This window comes from Carcharodon carcharias, chromosome 3 (assembly GCF_017639515.1).
Source record: "Carcharodon carcharias isolate sCarCar2 chromosome 3, sCarCar2.pri, whole genome shotgun sequence".
Classification (NCBI taxonomy): Eukaryota; Metazoa; Chordata; class Chondrichthyes; order Lamniformes; family Lamnidae; genus Carcharodon; species Carcharodon carcharias.
In genome coordinates, this window is record NC_054469.1 from 16,690,190 (window position 1) to 16,707,040 (window position 16,851).

General features: G+C 47.6%; 1 protein-coding gene across 1 annotated transcript in view; it reads left to right on the forward strand.

The window, feature by feature from the left end:
* The window catches only part of LOC121276452 (pituitary adenylate cyclase-activating polypeptide type I receptor-like), a 224,143-nt gene that overhangs the window by 130,848 nt on the left and 76,444 nt on the right, over positions 1–16,851 (forward strand). Inside the window, exons 5-6 of the mRNA XM_041184869.1 lie at positions 8,667–8,774; positions 12,540–12,643. Of these exons, the coding sequence (XP_041040803.1) occupies positions 8,667–8,774; positions 12,540–12,643 (212 nt within the window). The remainder of the gene's footprint in view (positions 1–8,666; positions 8,775–12,539; positions 12,644–16,851) is intronic.

A 16,851-nucleotide genomic window follows, 5' to 3' on the forward strand; every position in this document is an offset into this window, starting at 1 on the left:
GGAGCCTGTGGATGTGCTGTACTTAGATTTCCAGAAGGAATTTGACAAGGTGCCACATCAAAGATTACCAAATAGTATAAGAGCTCATGGTGTAGAGGGTAACACATTAGTTTAGATTGGTTAGCCAACAGGAAGTAGAGAGTAGGCATAAATGAGTCATTTTCGATTGGGCAAGATGTGACGCATGGTGAGCCACAGGGATCAATGCTGGGGCTTCAACTATTTACAATTTATATCAATGACTTGGATGAAGGGACCAAATTTACGGTTGCTAAAATTGCTGATGACACCAAGATAGGTGGGAAAGTAATTTGTGAAGAGGACATAAGGAGCCTGCAGAGGGATATAAGTAAGTTAAGCGCATGGATAAAAATTTGGGAGATGGACTATGCTGTGGGAAAATTTAAACTTGTCCACTGTGGCAGGAAGAATAGAAAAAGCAGCAAATTATTTAAATGGAGAGAGAGATTGCAGAACCTTGAGGTATGGAGGGATCTGGGTGCCCCGATGCCTGAATCACAAAAGGTTAGTGTGCAGATACAGAAAGTGATTAGGAAGGGTAGTGGAATGTTGGCATTTATTGCAAGGGGAATTGAATATATAAGTAGGGATGTTTTGCTACAGTTGTACAGGGTGTTGGTGAGACCACATCTGGGGAGTGTGTACAGTGTTGGTCTCCTTATTCAGGAAGGATATAAATGCATTAGAAATAGTTCAGAGAAGGTTCACTCGACTGATACCCCTGGGACAGGGGGAGGAGCAAGATATCTTATGAGGAAAGGTTGGGCAGGCTGGCTCTGTACCCATTGGAGTTTAGAAGATTGAAAGGTGATCTTATTGAAACATATAAGTTCCTGAGGGGAACAAAAACGGAAAACGCTGGAAAAACTCAGCAGGCCTAGCAGCATCTGTGGAGAGAGAAACAGAGTTAACGTTTTGAGTCTGTATGGCCCTTCTTCAGAGCACACAGACCCAAAACGTTAACCCTCTTTCTCTCTTCACAGACCCTGCCAGACCTGCTGAGGTTTTCCAGCATTTTCTGTTTTAGTTTCAGATTTCCAGCATCCGCAGCATCTTGCTTTTAAGATCCTGAGGGGATTCGACAGGGTGGATACTGAATGGATGCTTCCCCCTGTGGGAGAGACTAGACCGAGCGGACATGGTTTAAAAACAAGGGGTTTCCCATTTAAGGCAGAGATGAGAGGAAATATTTCCCCCAGACCGGTCATAAATCTTTGGGACTCTCTTCCCCGGAGCGCAGTGGAGGCCGGGTCAATGCTTATTTTTAAGAGCTGAGGTAGATAGATTCTTGGCCAACCAGGGAGTCAAAGGTTATCGCAGGTAGTTGGAATGTGGAGTTGAGACCGCGATCAGATCAGTCATGATCTTATAGAATGCCGGAGCAGGCTCCTAATTCATATGTTCCTATATATGTTTGTGTTCCCTGAAATATTCAAGAGAGTGATCAGGTACAGAGAATAAACAAAAGGTGAACGCAGCGTTAGCCTTTACAACTAGTGCGATAGAATATACAAGGCGAGGACACATTGCCACATATAGACTGTGTACAATTGTTTACAGTTCTAGGTACTACATCTTAAGAAAGGTCACATTGGCCTTGGAGTGAATGAAGTGCAGATTTAGTAGAAAGCTCCCAGGGCTTTAAGAGTTAAATTATGAGAAGTTCGATAAACTGGACTTGTATTCCCAAGAATAGAAAAGCTTAGGGCAATTATTTTGAGGTTTTATTGGATTGGAAAGGAATTGATTGCGTGTGTATAGAGAGGAACCTTTTGCACTGGTCGGAGATCCTTGGACAAGGGAACCTCAAGGTCAGAGGCAAGCCATTTGGTAGAGAAGTTAGGGAATACTGCTTCAGTTAAAGGAAGGCACAAGAGTGAAATTCTCGCAAAAAGCAGTTGATGCTGGCTCAATTAATTATTTTAAACCTGAGATCAATGAATGTTTTTCGCTAGACAAGATTTTTAATGGATGTGGAGCCCAGGTACAGGGAAGAAAGACTTGCATTTATATCGTGTGTTCCATGCCCACCGGGCATCTCAAAGCCAGTGACATACTTCTTGAATTGTAGCATTGTTGTAATGTAGTAAACACGGCAACCAATTTGCACAAAGCAAGCTCCCACAAACGATTGGATAATCTGTTTGTGTGATGTTGATTGAGGGATGAATGTTGGCCAGGACACCAGGGATAACTCCCCTGCTCTTCTTTACAATAGTGCCAGGGGATCTTTTACATCTGCCCAAGCAGATAGATGAGGCTTTGATTGAATGTCGTAACTGGAAGTCAGCGCCTTCTACAGAGCAGTGCTCCCTCAGTACTGTTGTAGCGTGTCAACTTTTGATTCATGTACTTGAGCCCTGCAGTGGGACTGGAACCTGGAACCTGATGACACAGAGGTGAGAGAGAGCTATTAACTGAGCTATGGCTAACATCCACGGTCACTCCTCATGGCAGAACAAGGCTTGAGGGGCTGAATGGCCGACATGTGACTCCCGCTCCACGGCGATGTAGTTGAACCTTAACTGGCGTCTGAAATGGCCCAGCAAGCCACCCAGTTCAAGGGCAACGAGGGGTGGGCAACAAATGCTGGCTTTGTCAGTGTCACCCACATCCCATGAAACAATAATTTTTCAAAAAAATCGTTAGGGCTCACTTTGTTACCTCGCACTTGCTGTTAACATGCAGATACAGCAAGTAATTAGGAGGGAAAATAATATGCTAGCCTTTATTGCAAGGGGGTTGGAACATAAGTTGTGGAAGCCTTGCCTCAATTTGTACAGGCCTCTGGTGAGGCCACACATTGAATATAGTGTACAGTTCCCCTTACCTGAGGAAGAATGGACTTGCATTAAAGGAGGTACAATGAAGGTTCCTGGGATGAGAGAGGTGCCCTCTGAGGGGAGATTGGGATTTTACTTTTTTTAAGTCTCTTTTCATGTGATGTGGGTAACACTGGCAAGGCCAGCATCCCTTTTTTGCCCTTGAACTGAATGGCTTGCTGGGCCATTCCAGAGGGGCAGTTAAGAGTCAACCACATGGCTGTGGGTCTAGAGTCACGTGCAGGCCAGACCAGGTAAGGAGGGCAGATTTCCTTCCCGAAAGGGGCTTTAGTGAACCAGATGGATTTTTTATGACAATCGATGATAGCTTCACGGTGACCATGATGAAGACTGGCTTTATATTCCAGATTTATTAATTGAATTTAAAATTCCACCAGCTGTTGTGGTGCTGGGATTTGAGCCCATATTGTCAGAACATTAAGCTGAACCTCAGGCTTGTTATAAACCATTGATAAAACCACAACACCATCATCACTCCCAGTACACTCTGGGGTCTAGAAGAATGTGAGGTGATCTCACTAAAACATATCAAATTCTTAGTGCGCCACTCTGACCCCTGCCCTGGCCCCCACCCCCCCACCCCCCCAGAAGGAAGTTCATAACAGTTCAAAATAGTCAAAACCTGATATTACTGGCAGTGAGAGTACTAGAGTTCCATTTTCAGGTGCACAAAATTAGGTCAAAGAAGCTCCACTGGTCCAGTCATTTAGAAGCTTTGCTGATTTTTCATAGATACTGAGAGGCTACTTTCCCCCGAATTAGGGGTCATTGGTCTCAGAAAGGGGGCTGATCACTTAGGACTGAAATGTGGAGAAGTTGGTGGGGTGGAATACTCCCCACTTGCCTGGATGAATGCAGCTCCCACAACACTCAAGAAGCTTGACACCAACCAGGGCAAAGCAGCCCCACTTGACCGGCACCACATCCACAAACATTCACTCCCTCCACCACCGACACACAGTAGCAGCAGTGTGGACCATCTATAAGATGCACTGCAGCAACTCACCAAGGCTCCTACGATAGCACCTTCTAAACCCAGGACCACTACCACCTAGAAGGACAAGGAGGGCAGCAGATAGATGGGAACACCACCACCTGGAAGTTCCTCTCCAAGTCACTCACCATCCTGACTTGGAAATATATCAGCCCTTCCTTCACTGTCACTGAAGCCCACATCCTGTCTACCAATTAAAAAACAAAATCTCACCAATGAGAAGCTTGCGAACCTATGGAATTTTCCGACCCAGAGAGCTGTGGATGGTCAGTCAGTGAGTATATTCAAGACTAAGTTCAATAGATTTTTGGGAATCCAGGAAAATGGGGATAGGGCAGGAAAGTGTAGTCGATACAAAGAACATTAGCCAGCTAGTCGAATGTCAGAGCAGGCTTGATGGGTCGAATGGCCTGCTGCTCCTATTTCCTTTGTTCTCCTGCGGGTACCTGATCAGTAGGGGGTTGGAGAGAGGTGGGGGGTTTGGTGGTGGAGGAGATATGAGAACAGATACCCGGGCAAGGAGTTCATATATGAAGATGAAAACGGAGAGTAAGAATGGAGAAAGAGGCGGTGAGTCGGAGACCAACAGCGCGTTAATATTTATTGCAATTCCTGAATGTGCCAGAGTTGAGTAAATGCTCTTCACAGAAATGCAGACCCATTAAGTATGTTATTCAAAAGATCAAAAGTCCGATTTCATTTTAACGCATAAATAGGTACCCAGGTTTTTTTTTTATTCAGCCATAAATGCCTCTCCATTGTTGGTGTACTTTGCTGTCTGTGGGAAAAAAAAATCGTTTACTAAAGAATGCAGCATTGTAGGAGAGCACTTCACCTCCTGACTGCTGTCCTATTCACACCGGCTGAATGACTCGAGCCGTATCTGTGAGGCATGAATCAGCCCGAGCTGAGCATTCACTCTTCTCAGATAATGGCAGCAGAGAAAAGGCACAACAATTGGGACTGAAGGAGCCCGGCTGAGAATGAAGATGCTCCACATCAAACCAACGGGAGGCAGGTTCCTCGCCCTCCGGCCCTGCATGCGTGGCCTGTGTGTGCCCCTGCGACACCTGTCAACCGAGGGAACACGTACGCCCGAATGAGTTAGGAGCAGGAGTAGGCCGCTCGGCCCCTCGAGCCTGCCCCGCCGTTCAATAAGATCATGGCTGATTCGATTGTGCCCCCCCACCCCCCCCCCACAAAAACTCTCCACTTTGCTGCCTTCCTCCACTCCGCACCCCCCCTCCCCCACCCAATACCCTCTCTGACTCCCTTCTCAGTCAAAAATCTGTCCAACTCAGCCTTAAAAATACTCAATGACCCCTGCCTCCACTGCTCTCCAGGGAAGAGAATTCCACAGACTCGCCCCCCCTCTGAGAGAAAAAAAAAATTCCTCCTCGTCTCCATCTTAAATGGGAGGCCCCCTTATTTTTAAACTGTGTTCACTAGTTCTAGTCTCTCCCACAAGGGGAAACGCCCTCTCCTTACCCAGCCTGTCAAGCCCCCTCAGGATCCTCAATGTTTCAATGAGACCCCCCTCTCATTCTTCTGAACACCCAATGGATACAGGACCAACCTGTGCAACCCTTCCTCATAGGAGAGCCCATTCGTTCCAGGAATGAGGGAGCACTGCACTGTCGGACATGTCGTTGTTCGTATGAGCCATTAAACTGAGGCCCCTCAATAAAAGATCCCATGGCACCATTTTGCAGAAGAACAGGGGAGTCCTTCCCGGTTTCCTGGTTGGTATTTATCCATGGCCGACATCGCCTAAAAAAAAAGGAGCAATTGTCTGGTCATTATCACATCGCTATTTGTGGGAGCTTGTTGTGCAAAAGCCGCCTGCTGTGTTTCCTACGTTACAGCAGTGACTGCACTTCAAACAATCGCTCGCCCTAATGCCACCTTCTTTGGCCATGGTCAATTTTTTTGTCTGACAACACTCCTGTGTCGTGCCTTTGTGGTATTTTGCTGCTCTAAAGGCGCTATATAAATGCACGTCGTTGTTGTTGAGAAGAAGCAGCTTACGCCTCCGCCTCCGGTTAAAATAATCTGTTCAGCGGGGAGGGATTCAGTTCGAGCATTTTACGGATAACCTCAGTCGGCGAACATACTCTGGAGCCAGGAAGGCAAGTGAGAGGAAAGTGCATCTGGGAAGGGAGGACTGTAAGCCTGGCACAGGGAGCCACACCTGTTATCACAGAGGGAGACCATTGGGCCCATCGTGCCATTGCCAGCTATCCGATTAGTCCCGCTCCCTCCCCCACCCAACCCTCCAGCCCTTTCCTCGTAACCCGGCGATTTTCGCCTTTCCCAGTACTTATCTAATTACCAAACAAAAACAAAAATAAAAATACCTGGAAAAACTCAGCAGGTCTGGCAGCATTGGCGGAGAGGGACACAGTTGACGTTTCGAGTCCTCATGACCCTTCAACAGAACTGAGTAAAAATAGAAAAGGGCTGAAATATAAGCTGGTTTAAGTAGGGGGGGAGGGGGGGTGCATTGGGACAAGAAGAGCTGGACAGAGGGCCAGTGATAGGTGGAGATAACCAAAAGATGACCTCCCTGTCGCTTGCCGTTTCAACACTCCACCTGCTCTCATGCCCACATGTCCGACCTTGGCCTACTGCATTGTTCCAGTGAAGCTCAACGCAAACTGGAGGAACAACACCTCATCTTCCGACTAGGCACTTTACAGCCTTCTGGACTGAATATTGAGTTCCACAATTTTAGATCATGAACTCTCTCCTCCATCCCCACCCCCTTTCCGATTTTCCCCCCTCCTTTTTGTTTTTTCCAATAATTTATATAGATTTTTCTTTTCCCACTTATTTCAATTATTTTTAAATGTATTTCCATCCATTGTTTTATCTCTACCTTTTAGCCTATTTCAATCCCTTCAACCCACCCCACCCCACCACCTGTACCTTGCTCGTCCTGCTTTCTACCCTTAATTAGCACATTCCTTAGATAATATCACCACCTTCAACACCTCTTTCTCCTTTTGTCTGTGACATCTTTTGGTTATCTCCTCCTATCACTGGCCCTCTATCCAGCTCTTCTTGTCCCATCCCCCCTTAAACCAGCTTATATTTCACCCCTTTTCTATTTTTACTTAGTTCTGTTGAAGGGTCAAATGAACTTGAAACGTCAACTGTGCCCCTCTCCACAGATGCTGCCAGACCTGCTGAGTTTTTCCAGGTATTTCTGTTTCTGTTTTTGTTTTGGATTTCCAGCGTCCGCAGTTCTTTGCTTTTACCTAATTCCCGTTTGAATCTGTCCCACCCCCTACCCCACCGCGCCCCCCCCCCCCCCCCCCCCCCCCCCCCCCCCCAGCTTTCCAGGCAGTGCCATAACAACTTGCTCAGAATCTTCTAATTATTTTAAATCTGGTTGCCAATCCTCCTGCCAATAGAAACAATTTCTCCCCGGGGTGGGGGGGGGGTCCTTGACAGGGTAGATGCTGAGAGGAGAGAGGATGTTTCCCCCTTTTGTGGGAGAGACTTAGAACCGGGGGGACCACCGTTTAAAAATGAGGGGCCTCCCATTGAAGAGGGAGGTTGGACAACCTTTTTTTTTCTCTCAAAGGGTCGTGAACCTGTGGAACTCTCTTCTCCAGAAAGCAGTGGAGGCCGGGTCAGTGGAATAGTTTTCAGGCGGAGGTAGACAGGTTCCTGACTAACAAGGGAGTCAAAGGTTCTCGGGGGTGGGTGGGAATGTGGTGTTGAGGCCTCAAGCCGATCAGCCACGATCTTATCGAATAGCGGAGCAGGCCTCGAGGGGCCGAAGGGCCTACCCCTTCTCCTAATTCGTACGTGCTCGATCGAAACCCAAAGGATTTTGAACCCTCTTTCAAACTTCCCCTCATCCTTCTCTGCGCTAAGGGGAATGATCCCGGCTTCTCCAGTCCCTCCACGTCCTCTGAAATCTCTCGTCCCTGGTAAATCTCCTCCTCACCTGCTCCGAGGGCCTTGACGTCCTTCCCGGTGCTTTGTTGCTGAGCCTCCAACATACACCGGGAAGCTGTCATTCTCTCCAGCTGGCCGGACATTGCGAGTTTTTTTTTATTGAGGAGGAAGAGTGAAAGTGTCCCGAGCAAGCGGCCGGTAAAATTGCTGCAGCTGTCAGTTTATGGGAACGGCGCTCGACTCAAAGGGCCAGATGCAACCCTTGGCGCCAGACTCATCTGCGTTCACTGCCAGGATGGAGCAGTGAGTCAGCATCGACTTCAGTCAGACAGCTGGACCTCAGCTGAACAAATCCACCTAAAATTATTAACCCTCTAGTGCGAAAAAGTGAAGAAGGACTTGCATTTATATAGCGCCAATCGTCAATCAGAATGCCCCAAAGCGCTTACAGCCAGTGAAACGCTTTTGAAGCAGAGCCAAGTTGCACACAGTAAACTCCCACCTACAGCAATGGAACGCTGACCTGATAATCCGTCTTGGGGATGTTGGTGGGGGATAAATATTGGCCAGGCCACTTGGGGTAACTTTTCCGCTGTGTTCAAAAATAGGCGATGTGGGATTTTTAACGCCCGTGTGAGAGGGTAGGCGGGGCCTCGGTTTAATGTGTCACCTGAAAGGCAGCACTCCTGACTGTGCAGCACTCCCTCAGTGTTGCACTGGACGGCCAGCCTGGATTATGCGGTCCAGCCGCTGGAGAGTACCGTGAATCCTTGACCTTCTAATTCGGAGTTGAGGGTGCTACCCAATGAGCCATGGCATTCGCTTTTCTGATTATAATAACCATGAGGAGGCTGATAATGGTTTAATTTTAATGCCAGCCCTGTTTTCTGTCTCCACAGATTGTCCAGGCATGTGGGACAATATAACCTGCTGGCCGAATGCAGATTACGGAGACGTTATATCCGTCAACTGTCCAGGATTCTTCCGCATCATTAACACCGATGATGGTAAGAGTGACTCCAACGGTGTCCACCAGAACTGAGGTAACAAGCGACCGTATTATATCTCAAAGAGTTTGGATGTCTATGAGCTGGTCTTTTAGAAGATCACCTCCTTTTCGTTTCATCCTTCTGCCAAGGTCTGTGTTCCTGGGGATTGGCGTGCGGAGTTAGGTAGAGCAAGAGACTCCTGCGCAATATTTTGACTCCTTCTGACTCCATATCCTGAGGGCAAAGACCCTCAGATACATAAACCTAGAGGCTTTCTTCCAGCACAGTCACTCAGAACCATTCCACACAATGGTTCCCTCACCATTTTACATTGATTTTAAAAGTGCCACATTTTTGTCCGAATACCGCATTTTGTATTGCTGAGAAAGGAGACATGTTGCACTTCTCAGGACAATTTTTAAAATTTAAAAAATTCATTCACGAGATCTGGGCTTCGCTGGCTGGGCCAGCATTTATTGCCCATCCCTAATTGCCCTTGAGAAGGTGGTGGTGAATTGCTTTTTTGAACTGTTGCAGTCCATGTGGTGTAGGTACACCCACAGTGCTGTTAGGGAGGGAGTTCCAGGATTTGGACCCAGCGACAGTGAAGGAACTGCAATATATGTGTGACTTGGAGGGGAACTTCCAGGTGGTGGTGTTCCCATCTATCTGCTGCCCTTGTCCTTCTAGGTGGTAGTGGTCATGAGTTTGGAAGGTGCTGTCTAAGGAGACTCATAGGCTCATAGACTCATAAACATTTACAGCACAGAAGGAGTCCATTCAGCCCATCATGTCTGTGCCAGTCAACAACGACCTGAGTGCACTAATCCATTTTCCAACGCTTGGCCCATAGCCCTGGAGACTATGGCAAAGCCTTGGTGAATTCCTGCAGTGCATCTTGTAGATGGTACACACTGCTGCTACTGTGCATCGGTGGTGGAGCGAATGAATGTTTGTGGATGTGGTTCCAATCAAGCGGGCTGCTTTGTCCTGGATGGTGTCAAGCTTCATGAATGTTGTTGGAGCTGCACTCGTCCAGGCAAGCGGAGAGTAGTCCATCACACTCCTGACTTGTGCCTTGTAGATGGTGGACAGGCTTTGGGGAGTCAGGAGGTGAGTTACTCACTGCAGGATTCCTAGCCTCTGATCTGCTATTGTAGGCACAGTATTTATATGGCTAATCCAGTTCAGCTTCTGGTCAATGGTAACCCCAGGATGTTGATAGTGGGGGAATCAGTGAAGGTAATGCCATTGAACATCAAGGGGCGAAAGTTGGATTCTCTCTTGTTGGAGATGGTCATTGCCTGGCCCTTGTGTGGTGTGAATGTTACTTGCCACTTGTCAGCCCAAGCCTGGATATTGTCCAGGTCTTGCTGCATTTGGACATAGACTGCTTCAGTATCTGAGTATCTGGTGTTGAACATTGTGCAATCATCAGCGAACACCCCCACTTCTGACCTTATGTGGAAGAAACGTTATTGATGAAGCAGCTGAAGATGGTTGGGCCGAGGACACTACCCTGAGGAACTCCTGCAGTGATGTCCTAGAGCTGAGATGACTGACCTCCATCAACCACAACCATCTTCCTTCATGCTAGGTTTGACTCCAACCTAGTGGAGAGTTTTCCCCCGATTCCCATTGAATCCAGTTTTGCTAGGGCTCCTTGATGCCACACTCGGTCAAATGCTGCCTTGATGTCAAGGGCAGTCACTCTCACCTCACCTCGGGAGTTCAGCACTTTTGTCCATGTTTGAACCAAGGCTGTGATGAGGTCAGGAGCTGAGTGGCCCTGGCAGAAGCCAAACTGGGCCAAACAAGTTCCGCTTGATAGCACTGTTGTTGAGCCCTTCCATTACTTTACTGATGATGGAGAGTTGACTGATGAGGCAGTAATTGCCTGGGTTGGATTTGTCCTGCCTTTTGTGTACAGAATATACCTGGGTAATTTTCCACATAGCTGGGTAGATGCCAGTGTTGTAGCTGTACAGGAACAGCTTGGCTAGGGGGCTGGCATGTACTGGAGTCTTCAGTACTATTGCTGGAATGTTGTCAGGGCCCATTGCCTTTGCAGTATCCAGTGCCTTCAGCCATTTCTTGATAACGCGTCAGTGAATCGAATTGGCTGTGATGCTGGGGACCTCCGGAGGAGGCTGAGATGGATCATGTGCTCTTAACTTCTGGCTGAAGATTGTAGCAAATGCTTTAGTCTTATCTTTCGCACTGATGTGCTTTGCTCCCTCATCAATAGATCTGATTTGTTGGTTGTGGGATCGCTTAGTCCTGTCTATCACTTGCTTCTAATGCTGTTTGGCACGCAAGTAGTCCTGTGTTATAGTTTCATCAGGTTGACACCTCATTTTTAGGTTATGCCTGGTGCTGCTCCTGGCATTCCCTCCTGCACTCTTCATTGAACCAGGGTTGATCCCCTGGCTTGATGGTAATGGTAGAGTGGGGGGTATGCCATGCCATGAGGTTACAAATTGTGTTCAAGTAAAGTTCTGTTGTTGCTGATGGCCCACAGTGCCTCATGGATGCCCAGTCTTGAGTTGCTAGATCTGTTCCTAGCGTATCCCATTTAGCACGGTGGTAGTGCCACACAACACGATGGAGGGTATCCTCAGTGTGAAGACGGGACTTCGTCTCCACAAGGACTATGCGGTGGTCACTCCTACTGATACTGTCGTGGACTGCAGCAGGCAGGTTGGTGAAAATGAGGTCAAGTTTTTCCCTCTTGTTGGTTCCCTCACCACCTGCCGCAGACCCAGTTTAGCAGCTGTGTCCTTTAGGACTCGGCCAGCTCAGTCAGTAGTGGTGCTACCGAGCCAGTCTTGGTGGTGGACATTGAAGTCCCCCACCCAGAGTACATTCTGTGCCCTTGCCACCCTCAGTGCCTCCTTCAAGTGGTGTTCAACATGGAGGAGCACTGATTCATCAGCTGAGGGAGGGCAGTACATGGTAATCAGCAGGAGGTTTCCTTGTCCATGTTTGACCTGATGCCATGAGACTTCATGGGGTCTGGAGTCGATGTTGAGGACTCCCAGGGAAACAGGGAAACTCCCTCCCGACTGTATACCACTGTGCTGCCACATTTGCTGAGTCTGTCTTGCTGGTGGGAGGGGACATACCCAGAGATGGTGATGGTGATGTCTGGGACAGTACCTGTAAGTTATGACTCCGTGAAGGTAACTATATCAGGCTATTGCTTGACTAGTCTGTGAGACAGCTCTAGCCCCCAGATATTAGTAAGGGGGACGTTGCAGGATCATGGAGGCTGAGATTGCTGTTGTCGTTTCCGATGCCTAGGTTGATGGCGTGTGGCCCTTCCGGCTTCATTCCTTTTTTGACTCTTTGTAGCGGTTTGATACAGCTGAGCGGCTTGCTAGACCATTTCAGAGTCAACCCCATTGCTGTGGACCTTGAGTCACATGTAGGCCAGGCCAGGTAAGGTTTCCTTCCAGATGGTTTCTTACAACATTCAACAATGGTTTCATGGTCTTCAGTAGACTTTTAATTCCAGATTTTTATTGAATTCAATTCAATTCTGAATTTGAACCTGGATCCCCGGTGCATTACTCTGGGTCTCTGGATTACTAGCTTAGCGACAACACCACTGTGCCATTGCCTCCCCTTAATGGAGCTAACAGGTTGGGATAATTGTGATTTGTTTAGATGTTTTGCGTACTGCTGCCCAATCTGTTGGCCTCTGTCTAGCTGGGCTGAGAGGTGACTGATTCTGCTCTGATTTTACTGGAGGGCCTCACGCTGAACTCTCTTCAGTTCTAGGGATCATCTACCGAAACTGCACGGACGAGGGCTGGTCGGAAACCTTCCCCCATTACTACGACGCATGCGGAGTCGATGAAAACATCACGGAGATCGATGACCAGGTAATCCTGTGTGTCACAGTAAGATGCACTCAGCAAACAAACAGTGCCTTGTTCCTCATCCGCAAAAACTCCTCCCGCTCCTCACCGCCCACCCCCCACCCCCCACCCCACCCCTGTCCAATGTAGAATGGTGACAGCGCAGAAGGTGGCCATTCGGCCCATCTTGTCCATGTCAGCTCTCTGTAAGAGCAACTCAGCTCGTCCCACACCGCCGCCCAGTCCGCATAGCCCTGTAGTTTTTTTGGTCCTTCAGATACTCTTCGAACTCCTTCTTGAAAGCCTTGATTGAATCTCCCTCTTCCATGCACTCAGGCAATGCATTTCACACCCGAACCATTCTCTGCATAAACAAGGCTTTCCCTCATGTCGCTGCTGTTTCTTTTACCAGTCAAATCTGTGCTCCCTTCGTCCTTCTCCCAATCAGAACAGTTTCTCCCTATGTACTCTGTACACACCCCTAATGATTTCGAGCACCTCTAGCAAATCTCCTCTCAACCTCCTCTCAGGAGGACAGTCCCAACTCCACCAATCTATCCGCGCAATTGAAGCTCCTCATGCCTGGAACCATTCTCGCGAATCTTTTCTGCGCCCTCTCTCTTGCCTTGACATCCTTCCTAAAGGGCGGTGCTCAGAATTAGGCCCAGCACCCTTTGACGTGAAGCTGAAGCAGTGTTTTGGAAAGGCTCGTCATAACTTCCTTGCTCTTGTACTCGACGCTTGTATTTAAAAAAGAAGCCCAAGATACCCTGTGCCTTCCCAATCACTATCTCAACCTGCGCCGCCATCTTCAACGATTTGTGCTCCCTCAACCCATTTAGAATTGTACCCTTGATTTTATATTACCTCGTCTTGCTCTTCATACCAAAATGTACCACTTTGCGCTTCTCTGCATTAATTTTTAATCTACCACGTGTTCGCCCATTACACCAGCCTGCCCATGGCCCCATAAACTCCATCACCCTCCTCCACCTCACAGCTCACAATACCAAGTCTCCTCGGACCAGTGAGTTTATTTCATTTTTTCTATTTTCACTCGTCCACGGGGTGTGGGGCGTCGCTGGCTAGGCCAACGTTTATTGCCCATCCCTCATTGCCCTCGTGAGTTCAGAGACAGGAAGCAGCGTTTAAGCTGAGTTCATGGGAGGTGGGATTCCAGGCAGGAGATTCGGGGGGGGGGGGTTTATTTTATTCATTCTTTGGATGTAGGCGACACTGGCTGGGCCAGCATTTATTGCCCATCCCTAGTTGCCCTTGAGATGGTGGTGGTGAGCTGCCTTCCTGAACCGCTGCAGCCCATGTGGTGTAGATACACCCCCAGTGCTGTTAGGGAGGGAGTTCCAGGATTTTGACCCAGCGGCAGTGAAGGAACGGCGATATATTTCCAACTCAGGATGGTGAGTGGCTTGGAGAGGAACTTCCAGATGGCGGTGTTCCCATGTGTCTGCTGCCCTTGGCCTCCTAGCTGGCAGAGGTCGCAGTTTTGGGAGTTTATCTCTCTCTCCTTACTCGGGGCCAAGTCCCAACGCGCAGTTTCAAAGTCTCCCATGAGCTTTTTTACCTGGCTCGCTTCCTTTCAAGGACACCGGGATCTCCTCTCCTGCAATGATACAGTCAAAGTGCTGATGGTTTTCTCACACACACCACACTGAGCAAGTGCATGCCCTCTTTCTCTGAGTAGAGTTTGTGGAAAGTGCTAAGTGTAGTCAGCATGGTGGAACCAGCCTATCCTCAGTCTATCCCTTCCAAGATGTTGTGCTCTTAGCTGCCTTTTAAACCTGTTAAACTCCAAATCACATTAATATTCATTCCTGGTTTAACACCAACAACCTTTTTAATACAAGCAGGATATCTATCTATCTCTCTATTCATTCAGACCTCCTTACTGCTATCTGTCTATTGATTTGCCTATCTTTAAACTTTTGATCGATATTCATTTACTTTGTAGCTAGTTATTCATTAATCTCTCTCTTTATTTCGGTATCTGTAGCATAATGGAATATTGCAACACAAAAGGTGGCCATTTGGCCTATCGAATCCCTGCCAGCTCTTTTTGAAGAGAAATCCAGTTAGTCCCACTCCCTGTTCCCTTTCCCATATCCCTGCAATATTTTCTCCTGCAAGTATTTGTTCGATTCCTTTTGGAAGGCTGCTATTGAATCTATGTCCACCAATGTATCAGACAACACATTCCAAATTCTAACCACTTCTCACGTAAAAAAAGATTTTCCCTCCTGGTTCATTTTCTAATCACCATAACTCTGTGTCCTCCGGTTATTGACCCTTAAGCCATTAACTGTTTCTCTCTATTTACTCTATCGAAACCCTTAACCATTTATTTAGCTCTGTATCTCTCCAGCTATCTATTCTCTTTCCCTTCAAACGCGTTTGAAGTCTTAACACTTTTTTTTATCAATAGGAGTGTGTTCTCCTTCATCTAGTGATATCACCAACTTATTTCTGAACACATTTTTCTACTTCCCTGTTCCATTTGACAGACGCACACTGTGTTGGCTTTGCATCATTTCAGTCCCAAAGGGAAGAGTCAGATGAGAAGGACAAACATCTCTCCCACTAACCAATTCCCCTTGAGTCTCAAAGGGATACCTCCTCCTCACTTGCCTTCAGCATTTTCCTAGCAATCCCATTTAATCCTGTCTCGAAGTTGGAATTGAGCTTCTCAGCTGAGATGTCAGCCATCTGGTTGCTTGACATCTGATGAGTGTCTCTCCTTGAACTGGAGTACACACTATCTACAGCACAGACAATGGCTAGTCTGTCCAACTGCTACATGTCAGTATTGCTGCCCCCACATCAGCCTAATCCCTCTCCCCTTCCTTTAACACCATCAGCATATCCTTCTATTTCTTTCCCATTGTGTTCATTCAGCTTCCCTCAAATGCATCTATTCTATTTGCCTCAACCATTACATGTGATGGAAAATTCCACATTCTAACAACTCTCTGATTAAATATTTTTCTTCTGAATTTCCTATTGGATTTATCCATGACTCTTTTTGTAACATTCGCACCACACAAGTATCAGGCAATGACCATCTCCAACAACAGAGAATCTAACCATTGCTCCTTGACATTCAATGGTGTTACCATCACTGAATTCCCCATTATCAACTTCCTGGGCACTACCATTGACCAGAAACAGAACTGGACTAGCCATATACTGTCGCTACAAGAGCAGATCAGAGGCAAGGAATGCTGCAATGAGTAACTCATCTCCTGACTCCCCAAAGCCTGTCCATCATATACATGTGATGGGATACTCCCCACTCGCCTGGATGAGTGCAGCTCCCACAACATTCAAGAAGTTGGCACTAACCAGAACAAAGCAGCCCACTTGATTGACACCCCATCCACAAACATTCACTCCCTCCACCACCGACGCACAGTGGCAGCAGTGTGTGTGCCATCTACAAGATGCACTGCAGGAACTCACCAAGGCTCCTTCAACAGCACCTTCCAAATCCAAGACCACTACCATCTAGAAGGACAGGGGTAACAGATGTATGGGAACACCACCACCTGGAAGTTCCCCTCCAAGCCACTCACCATCCTGACTTGGAAATATATCACAGTTCCTTCACTGTCACTGGGTCAAAATCCTGGAACATAGATGTTCTGTCCACCACACAAATGAGTAATGTGGTGTATGAATTTAAGTGCCACTGTGATGCTGGATGTCCCAGCGATAGGTGGCGTATTGAACAGCACGTCCTTTTGGCTGTTTGCAGTAGGCAGAACACTGATCAATCTCAACAAGCCCATGACTACACTAATCTCATTTTCCAGCACTTGGCCCATAGCCCTGGAGGCTATAGCAACGCAAGGGCTGGTGAAGGAAGGAAACTACTGTTCCCTGAGCGAGTAACTTGGGAGTATTCCCACAACAGAGTAAATCAATTGTGGAATCTTGGTAGAATGGATTGGTGCGTCAAATAGCATTTCATCATAGAATCTTCCAGAATCTTTCTCAGAATGTGGACATCACTGGCAAGGCCCACCCACCCTGCGAGACCCCTGAGAAGGGGGCGGTGGCTGAGTCACCTCCTTGAACCAATGCAGTCGTTGTGGTGAAGCTGCTCCCACTGGAATGTCCAGAAAGGCAGTTCCAGGATTTTGACCCAGAGATGATGATGATGATGATGGAATGGCCCCTCCATGTTCACATTGGGGTGGTGTGGAAGTTGAGAGTGG